This window comes from Schistocerca serialis, chromosome 3 (assembly GCF_023864345.2).
Source record: "Schistocerca serialis cubense isolate TAMUIC-IGC-003099 chromosome 3, iqSchSeri2.2, whole genome shotgun sequence".
Classification (NCBI taxonomy): domain Eukaryota; kingdom Metazoa; phylum Arthropoda; class Insecta; order Orthoptera; family Acrididae; genus Schistocerca; species Schistocerca serialis.
In genome coordinates, this window is record NC_064640.1 from 345,089,746 (window position 1) to 345,100,991 (window position 11,246).

The 11,246-nt window shown below is 36.6% G+C and overlaps 1 protein-coding gene across 1 annotated transcript in view; it reads left to right on the forward strand.

The window, feature by feature from the left end:
• Positions 1 to 11,001, forward strand: part of LOC126470820 (rho GTPase-activating protein 100F) — a 334,288-nt gene extending 323,287 nt beyond the window's left edge. Inside the window, exon 17 of the mRNA XM_050098831.1 lies at positions 10,263 to 11,001. Coding sequence (XP_049954788.1) covers positions 10,263 to 10,894 — 632 coding nt within the window. The 3' untranslated portion in view covers positions 10,895 to 11,001. The remainder of the gene's footprint in view (positions 1 to 10,262) is intronic.
• The last annotated feature ends 245 nt before the right edge of the window (positions 11,002 to 11,246 follow it).

An 11,246-nucleotide genomic window follows, 5' to 3' on the forward strand; every position in this document is an offset into this window, starting at 1 on the left:
CGTACCATGGAATCGGCATAGGATTCTTTGTGAACGTCAGTAACAAATTGACACTTTTGACTGAGGCCATGAAGTTCAGCAGCCCAAGCGCAATAGGATTGATGCAGTTGTTTTTGACAACAATAAAAGGCAACACGAGAGGCTACCACATGCGTTTGCTTTTGAAAATAGACGGGCAGAAGTGAGCAAATTTCAGCAAAGGACAAAGACGCAGGATCTTTCAAAGGGGCCAATTGCGACGACAACCGATACATTTGAGGTGAAATCCATGAAAGGAACACAGACTTACATGTTTGTTTGTCCGTGACATGAACTGCCAAGAAGTACTGTTGAAGACATTTTTCGTAATCAGACCAATCTTCCGCCGTCTCATCGTAAGGAGGAAAAGGAGGTATAGACAACAATGAGAAACGGCCCGCATTTGATGCCGCGATGAAATCACGAATTGCCGATGTTAGAAGCGTTTGCTGTTCACTGAGACATTGCAATAGTTGCTCTACAGTAGCCATGCAAACCGGCGGGTCAACGATGAAAAGGAAAAATCCACTACCTCGTCGCCAATTGTTATAACTTCAAGTTGAACACATATATTTCAAAACGACACAATACCTGTAAGTCACTGAGCAAGTTGACAAAGCACGACATGTGAACATGGTGACATTCAAATGAGCACTGAGTCCAAGTCTAGTGGCCGCTGGCTGGCTGGCAGCTTAGGTGGCGCAGCTTCTGCATGGCTGTCAGACAGCGCCACATGTACAGGACGCGCATAATTGCACGGCGGCACTTTGAATGATCGGCGAGTCACAAGAGAAAGCTCTCCTGAAGATTAAACACTGTAATTATGGTAAAAGAACACAGTTAGCTGGCATATTTTGGATTGAAAGTATAGGGCATCTAGAGACTTCAAGTGGTGTACCATACTTTCATTATGTTGGGTGTGTGTATATTTTTAATTTTCAAAATGTTCTTGATATTGTTCATACCTTGTGAAGTCCACTGTTGTAATGAAAAAATGTCAATTTCTTACATTACTTTTTAATATTTTTTGTTCCCTAAATTTTTTAATACAATGCCTATCACATCAAAAACACATGGCAATGGAAGTTTACAAACAAACCAGCAAATTCTAGGAAATGTGAGTGACATGTAACTGAATGACTGCTAAGGGCACACGAGGAGTTCATAAATGCAATATTAAATAACTTTTTTCCAAGAATTATCAGAGAATTTTTCTACCTTGTGATATTTGTATGAATTGTCTAACAGGATGACACAGTTGCTGAAAAATTTGAAATTACAACACAGAATTCCAGAACAACAAAAATACATGTGCAACATTTTCTTTGACATCATTTATGTCAGAAAATCAGTTTTCTTTGGAAGACTTTTTTCTTAAATTTGAAAAGGAAAATATTCCACTGAATAATGTTCAAAATATGGAAGGCTGACACATGAATAGAAAACCTAGCCCCCTTGTTGTTACTCACTAAGAACAATAAAACAGCTGTACTACATTCAGGCCATTGGCCATTGTCTTTTTCAAAACAAATCTGTATTTCTCCTCACTTTTCAAGGCTTCTGCCACAATTATATGATGAGAAACTGTGTCAATAACTTATTGGCTGCCAATGAAGATCGTTGAATACTGTCAGGAATTAAAACACATAACTAATGTTCTGCTTACAGATTTTTTCAGTGTTCTAAAATCAACATCGTGCTACTCTTGCCAAGACAAATGCAACAACAACTACTTCAAAGAAAGACAAAATTACACAATAACACAGATGTCACATATATAATAAAATATTAAATTGTAATTTATACAATTTGCAACACTCTCCAGCAATGTTCATATTTTATTACTGATCAGAGATTTAACAAAAGTCATTCCAATCAAAGTTTATTCTTGATAATATCTTCACTGGCAAATCCTTAGTAAAAATGTCTGTTGCCTGATCTTGTGCTCAAACATATTTTATATTGATCTTTTTCTCAATGACTAACTGTTGTGCATAGTGATAAAGTGTTTCAGTATGTTTAGAACATTCTAATCAATTTTTCACCTGCATGATCAGTGCCACTAGAAGCTTCTGTAGCAGAACTCTTCTTTTTTCTAAACTGAACAGATAATGAAGAATTTGTTAAACCAATGTAAGGTGCACTTCAGCAGGTGAATCTCCTGCTCTTGAAGCAGCATATGTTATATCTAGTCACGTTCCCAGTGTTAAATATGTGAGGCCATTAATAATCTCTTGGTTAGTGCCAGTATCAGCATTTGGCAGTGAATCATCATGTATTCATTCAGGTTCAAACAGTTAAGATAATGGAATCGTACCAGTCATACCATATCTTACCAACACACTTTTTGCATATGCAGTTTGATTAATCTTCACACTTTACTGACCATAATATCAAACTTTTCTTGTAATTATTTTGTGCAACTATGAACCATTCCATCACGAATCCATCATCCACATGAAATAAAAGGATTAAATTTTCATTAAAATACATACGTGGATCAGCTCTGCTGTGCCATAAATTTGATTTCTTAAGGCAGTACCAACATTTGTTCTGCTTCCTTCAATCCATATAAGCTTTGAAGCAATCTGCACACATGAACTGTACCATCATCATACTGTAACCCTCATTACCTAATTATGGGAATAAATTTTTCACAAAAATCGACTCTTGGCCTGGGACTACAACCTTTTGCTACGAATCATGCATTGTAGCAGACAATATCATTGTTATTATTTTACTTTGTTGCAAACACCCATTGATTACTAATAGTTCTCCTTCTGGCTGATAAATCAACTAGTTTCTAGGTAGTAAACTTTTGATGTGAATGCACTTCTTAATCCATTGCAGCTTACCAACTTTCTGCATCTGAAGACGTCACTGCTTCATTAAAGTCTTTCAGAATATCCCTCAGGATCATCATCTTCATTTGCTCAAATTCATCTTGGTTATGTATTGGCCTTCTAATCATTTCTGTATTTTTCAAAACTCATTGTCCATCTATATTTTCAACTCCATTTAAGGAAAGGTCTTTTGCACCTTCAGTCACTCCATCATGAGCATGATAATCCAGTCCCTTAGTATTTTCTTCTAAGGTATCCTCATCACTCAGATTACATGATGTGGCTCGTGTAAAGGCATTCATAGTTTAGATGTCATCTAATTTGGAAACATCACTCTTCAAAGGTTGTTGTAATATTTCATTCCCGAATCTCACAGCTCAGCCGACAATAAGTGAATACCTGTCTGGAAGGTTTACACAGTCATCATAGCCAGCTATATAGCCTTTCAAAGATTTGGCAGCAAACTTCTTCCATTTCTGTTCTGCAGTCTGGACAAAGCATTCTGTCCCAGATACTTTCAGATGACAAAATTGATACCCCTTTCTCAAAAATAATTCAATTGGTGTTTTCCCTTTCATCTTTTTTGGACCAGTTTGGTTAAGAGTATGAACTGCAGCAAGTACAGCTTCATCCCACAATGCTTTTTGGAATATGCCTTGCTGACTGAAGGCATGAATGAACCATCACACAGATAATCTGTTCTTGTGTTCAACAACTCTATTTGGCTGTCTTTTATATGATATAATCAAAGAATGTTTCAACCCAACTGACCCACCACACTTTTTTACATCACAGTTATCAAACTCTTCGCCACTATGTGTTCGTAATTCTTTAATATTCAGTTGAGCTTGTGTTTTCACTATCTCAATAAATGTTGGTAACTTCTGTCTAACATCATCTTTTTGCCTTGAAAGATATGTCACCCTAAAACCAGAAATATCCTTAAAAACATAAAATATTGATAGTCAGTTAAACACTTTTGTTCTACTGGACCACAGAAATTGTCTGAGGCTAATTCTTCTGTGCTAGTTGATTTATAGACTCAGTTACCAAAAACTAGCTGATGTTTACCTAGCATACAACCTTCATAAAATTCACCATCAACTTTTACAGCAACACCATTCACTGTCAACACTGATTGTACACGGCATTTACTCTGGTATCCAAATTTTTCATGCCACATTTGAAGAGTATCAGGAGCTCCTTTTGCAACAAAAGATTTTTCTTGCTGGATTACTTTCACTACCAAATAATAAAGTTCATTCTTGCTTTCAGTGTTGTAGGAAAGTTCTTGTAGAATGTAAATACGTTTGGGTCAAAGGAGACTACTCACCAAAAAGCAGAAGTATTGAGTTGTTAATAGGCTCATACAAAGGAAAGAAAATTGCTAGCTTTTGCAGTTATTCTTTGGCAAGCTATAGTAAAATACCAACACACACACACACACACACACACACACACACACACACACACATATGCCTACACCCCCTACATGATACCAGCTCAACTAACAGGGTGAATACTGTTTCTTGTCAGGCAGACTAGTTGTGGTGTGGGTTGTATTTGGTGTGGTAGATAGAGGGTGAGGTAGACGGGAGACAGGGAGAGGCACTGCGGTTGGCTGGCCAGCAGCTCAGAGGTTTCTGGCTAGAAATGTGGGAGGGAAGGGTGGCAGGTATACAGACTGGCACAACTGTAGTGGCTGAGCAGAAGCAGCACACGCTGAAGGCAATTTGGGGACATGAATTTGGCAGGGGTGAAAGGCCAGAGGTAAGGGAAACTGTTGGGTGGAGGGTGTAAGGGCAGTGGGTTACCTGAGATTGAGACTAGGACTATCACGGGAGTGGAGGATGTGTTGTAAGGATAACTCTGATCTGCTTAGTTCAGATAAACTGGTGGTGGATGGAAGGATCCAGGTGGCTCAGATTGTAAAGCAGCTACTGATGCTTTCAGTTAGGGCAACAGCAATTGATATGTTGTCACTGTAAAATACCAGTATTTTACCAACATTTTTAATAGTTTGATCAATATCTTTTTCTCCATCCTTTCTGATAGACAATAATTACAAGTACCATCTGGATAGTACCACACATCTTAAAAATATCATCTAGTCTCCCTTTTTCCATCAAAAGTTTTGACATCAACATGGCCACTTCCAAATGATTTGATGTGCAGGTTATTTGGTTTATCAAAAGGACTGTATGAAACAGACCATCTCAGTGGGTTTTTTTGTGTGATGTGTTGCACCACTATCAGTGTACCATTTATCACACACTGATATATCTAAATTTTGAATCAGATATCTCAGGCAACACCTTTCTTAGAATTACTTCTGATGGTATTTTCACAAATGATAACATTCAATAACCACCACAACTAAGACAGTTCCTGGGTAGATTACCTATACCTCTGCATTTAAAACACACTAAACCTCTGTTGCAGTCTTTCAAAATGTGCTCATTTTTACCATAGGAAAAACACTTGTTCACATCTTGTTTGCTTCAGTTTTGCCCTATTTCCACACTAACCATTTTATTTCTGCCCTGTTGCTGTGCTGATATACATCCCTTGGATTTTGAAAAAAATTCAGTTGCTAAACTTGCTTAATTTCTTCCTTGTGTTTGCAACTCATAATTCAGACATATTTTCTGCAGTTTATGCTATGTTTTGTATTCTAGTGGAATATCATACCAAGTCACATAAATGTGATCGAATTCTTTTGGCACTGCCTGAAGAAAATATGCATACAAATCAGTTGCACCTAATGGTTTATTTAGCAAAGATATCTTTGCCAGGAAGTCATAAAATTTTGCTAAATGACCTTGCATACCACCTGACCATTCCCATTCAGTATTATGAAACTTATATCATGACACATTGATATTTCCTTCAGATTAACTATCATAGATTTAGTGCAAGTTTTCCCATACATCTTTTGCAGGTTCACATGTGGTAACACAGAGTAACGGTTTTGTATCTAGTGACAAAATGAGACATTTTTTCATTTTGGAATTTGCTTCCAGTCAAGTAGCTAATTTTGCAACATAACCTTCAATTTTTGTTTCTGGTTTGATTAGAATACCACTTATCACGTCACAAACAGTGTCACATCTCAAAATAACCTTCAGGTTTCCCACCAATTAATTTTTCAGTTTTTTGTTTTTTATTCAGTCATGATTTTTGTCTTGTCCACTCCACCAAGTGGAGTGTTTTTCTTATTCTGTGTCCTCTTTCAAACATGCAAAGATATGTATGACTTCGTAAGTTGCCCACAATAATGTGGTATAAAATCACAGGTTGTTTACTTGAATTCCCCTTCTCTTATGACACTTTATTGAACTATATCTCTCAATTATTCATCAAATCAATGTGTATCAGAACATCGCACATCTGTTACCATGTCAGGAATTAAAATAGCTAGAAAATATGCTGCTTAAACAAAGATTTTTTCGGTGTTGTTAAACCAACATCAAGTTACTCTTTGCAACACAAACACAATAACAACAACAACTAGGAACTTCAAAGAAAGACAGATTACACAGTAACACAGATATCATTTCATAGATGGTAAAATATGAAATTATAATTTATACAATCTTCAACAAATACAACTTTTTAATTTAATTTGATTGTAATGAAGGACTAGAATTCAGTAGTCAGAAAAGGATAAGAAGGACAACATGGACTGCGGGAGAGGAATGACAGGGGATGGTGGTTGATAGAATCATGCACTGAGCACAATTTAATCACTGCTAATACTTGGTTTGAAAATCGTAAAAGGAGGTTTATTCATGGAAGAGACCTGGAGACACCAGAATGTTTCCAATAGATTACATCTTGTTAAGACACAGATTTTAAACCCAGATTTTAAACTGCACAACATTTTCATGCACTGATGTGGACTCTATCCACAATTTATTACTTATGAACTGCAGATTACAACTGAATAAATTTCAGAAAAGTAGGAAATTGAGGAATTGGTAGCTGGATAACTTGAAAGTACCTAATATTGCAGAGTTTCAAAGAGAGTATTATGGTATGTCTGATTGAAACAACAGTAAGGGATACAATAGATGATGAATGAGTAGTATTAAGAGATGAAATAGTGAAGGCAGCAGATCCTTGGATAATGCACAAGATATTGAATCTAACTGGCAAAAGGCAAAGATATAAAAATGCAGAAAATGAAGCAGGTAACAGGCAATACAAATGTGTAAAAATGATACTGGCAGAAAGTTCAAATTTGCTAAAGCAGGAATGGCTCACAGACAAATGCAAGGATTTAGAAACAGGTGTAATGAGAGGAAAGATAGAATCTCCCTATAGGAAAATTAAAGAGACTATTGGAGAAAGATGAAGCACATGTGTGAGTGCTAAGGGTTCAGAAGGCAAGCTTGTATTAAGCAAAGAAGAGAATGCTGGAAGGAAGTCATAGAGGACTTATATAAGAGAAGCAGACTTGACAATGATGTTACAGAAACAGAAAAAGATGTAAATGAAAATGAGGTGGAAGATATGGTACTGTGAGAAGAATTTGAGAGGACTATGAAAAATGTAAGTCAAAATGAGTCCGCTGGAGTAGGTGACATTGCCTTGAACTATTAAGATCACTGGGAGACCCAGCAATGACAAAATTATTCTACCATGCATGCAAATATACCAAAAGAGTGAAATACCTTCATACTTTGAGAAGAATGTAGCAATTCCTATTCCTCAGAAGACAGGCACTTACAGGTGTGAATATTACAAACCTTAAGTTTAATAAGTTATGGTTACACAATATTGACACGATTTGTTTACAGCAGAGTGGAAAAACTGGTAATAACCAATCTTGGGGAAGGTCATTTTGGCTTCTGGACAAATGTAGGAAAGCATGAGGCCACTGACCCTACAGTGTATTTTGGAAGACAGACTTAAAAAAAGCAAATCTATATTTATAGCATTTGTAGATTTACCAAAAGATTTTTATGGGTAAAATAGAGGGAGCCCAAGGTTATCTACAATTTATATGGAAACTTGCAGTTATAATAGGAGTAGGACACAAAGGGAAGCAGTGATTGAAAAAGGAGTGAGACAGGTTTGTAGCCTATATCCAGTGTAACTCAGTTTGTACACTGAACAAGAAGTAAAAGATGCCAAGGAGAAATTTGGAAAGGGAATTATAGTTCAGGGAGAAGAAATAAAAATTGAAATTTCCAATGACACTGTAATTCTATCAGAGATGGCAAAGGACTTGCAAGATATATAAAATGTGCCTGGCAACAGAAAAAAATTGTTCTGAAAAGACAAATTTGCTAACACTGAATATAAATTTAAGTCTTAGTAAGTCTTTTTTGAAGATATTTGTACTCAATGCAGCCATGTATGGAAGTGCATTGTAAGCAATAAGCAGTTTAGACAAGAGTAGAATGGAAGCTTTTGAAGTGTGATGCTACAGAAGAATTCTGAAGATTATGTGACTAGATCAAATAACTGATGAGGAGGTACTGAATCAAATGGGAGAAAGAAGAAATCTGTGGCGCAATCTGACTAAAAAGATGGGATTTGTTGATAGAATATATTCTGAGGCATTAAGGAATTGTCAGTTTGCTAACAGAAGGAAGTGTGGGGGGTAAAAATTGCAAAGAGAGACGAAGCAGATTCAAATGGATGTAGGTTTCAGTAGTTATGCAGAGATTAGGACGCTGTCACAGAACAGACTAGTATGAAGAGCTGCATCAAACTAGTCTTGGGGGTGAAGACCACAAAAACAGGAAAACTGCTCACTAAAGCACTGCATGGTCATGTCTTTATAGACATGTGACACTTTTAATCATGAATTTGACAAACTGAAAATTGACTATAAAAATTATAAATATACATTACCACAAGGAGAAACATTACTTTTTTTTCATGCTATCTTAAACATCACAAAAATTGACTTGTAAATAATAGATTTTTAGCTATCAGTCATCCTTTTTGAATGTTATTGGCAGCTCTAGATTTCAGCTAGAAACTAGCCATTCTCAATGCACTTTCATTTTTGTATTCAATTAACTGTGGATGAAGCCCAACCAACAGGCTTTACATGCATTGATCCAAAATGATAGTGCATTGAGAATGTCTAGTTTCTAGCTGAAATCTAGATCTGCCAATGGCATTTAAAAAGGACGACTGATAGCTGAAATCTATTATTTACAAGTCAATATAACAGTCACTGCGTGCAACAGCCTTCTGAATGGAAGGTAACCTGATCACAAAAATTTCTGGATGCTGCAAATTTCAATACATGCAAAGCAGTGCCAACAACAGATCTCTTCATCTGGACTATCAGTATTTGACACATGACAATCATAATCCCTAAGCCAGTGTATTTTAGCAACACACCTCATAATTTTTAAAAAATAGGCGACTGAATTTCGTTTCTAATTTTTTTCATGTTTGGGTAGACGTTATGAAAGTTTGATTAAAAAGGACTTTACCTGCAGATGGAATGTTTATGCGAAATTCCTAGATGGGAAAATTCATAAAATAAGGGAAACACAACAATTTACCAAAAGAGGATTGGTGTGTGGCACACAGAAACACTAAACAGAAAACAGTTAACACTAGCTTTCAACCTTTTGCTCTTCTTCTAGTAGGAAGACACACACACACACACACACACACACACACACACACACACACACACGTCAAGTGAACCCTACATACAGTTCAGTGAACCTTTATGTCAGTGGAGAAACTACTGTATTTAAAGTACGAGCCACAAGCAACTACATTTGATGAACTGATTACATAAAAATATTTGCAGTCATTATGGCTCTCGAACAACAGATGCACTAATTTTTTGTGTTTCATAATGTGAGAAAATACTGCTTATTGTCAGTTATCTTTCACTAGACTGATATAACATATACTTCAGTTGTTTCCTTTTGTTCAAAATTCCTTATTTTACACATGGCTGCAACCTCATTACTGATCCAAAAACATTTATTCAGACTATGTTTTATTGTACCAGACAGTTAAAAAAATATTATTTTCACATTTATGTCAGCAACTTTTCATTACAAGACTATGTAAGGAATCAGTACTCTCAAAACTGTAACTAATATTTTCCCCACACTCTGAGCAATTTAAAACACTTATATACTGACAAGCAGGAAGTAAGACTACAAAATGAAATGATAAGGGAGGAAAGATCACACTTATTTCAATAGTAACTTTAAGAGAAAAGTAAGGATTTATTCAAGAAAAGATCAATATTCAGACAGTTGACTGGAAACAGCATTAACATACATTATGGCTTAAAATCTGCCATCATTCACATTGCATTGCATGTACCACACTAATTCTTAAATAAATACATTTTTGTAGAGTTGTTATTGTTGGTACAAGATCATCAGTAATTATTTCCACAGACAGTTCGGGAGGTCTTTGCGCCTTCACCTCATCTGCTGGCATCCTCCCAAGCATCATCTCTGCCTCCATCACGTCTCCAGCCAGTGATAAAAGCAGCCCCAGCAGTCACTTCTTCAGCAGGAGGGGGCCTGTGGTCCCTCGGTCGTGGAGTGCGAGCTACGACAGTCTCAAGAGGAAGGAAACCTCCAGAGACATCTCATCCACAACAGCAAGTAGTAATCGTCTCATCACCAGACTCTCCGACAAGTGAGGAATCGTCACCTTCACCATCACCTGAATCAGAGGTGAAGAAGGCGGTGCCACCATTAACACTTCAGCAACGGACGAGCACGTTGCGGAAAAGCTCCTCTGTGAAGAAGTCTGGAGGATTCCCAGGAAGTCTGGTAGGTGCTGACAGCTTGCTCACTCCTGCAGGCAGGAGTGTGGTGGGAGAATCTCTTGGAAATTTAACAGAAGACCAACAGCAACATCAAATTCAGACACCTACATCTTCCACAACAACAGAAGATTCCAGAAAAGAAGGAGGAAGAGAGGCGGATGAAGAAGGGAGTGATGAAGTTAAAGAAGAAGATGGCGATGATGAAGATGGCACGTGTATCGAAGATATTCGTGCCACACGAGTGGAAGAAGAATAGCAGAGCAAGAAATGAGAGAAATTGAGTATGTCTGAAAGATAAAACTGTTCTTATGTACACATTTATTCTAATACACAATGTACATGTAAAGAGGACAGGGTGTACAATTGATTCACAATGCTCATTTAGTAATTAAAGCTGTTTTCTATGTAATGTTTTTATTTGTATTAAATCAATTCATTTGTACATATTTGCATACTAGTGTAATTCATGTGAAACATGGTTCATTGCATTACAGACAATGCCATATTTTACTAAAATGCATCAAAATGACTGACAATGCCATTTACAGCTATCTGCAGAACAAACACTATTTTTGTGTTACTAACTCAAAATATTTATTTCATAAATG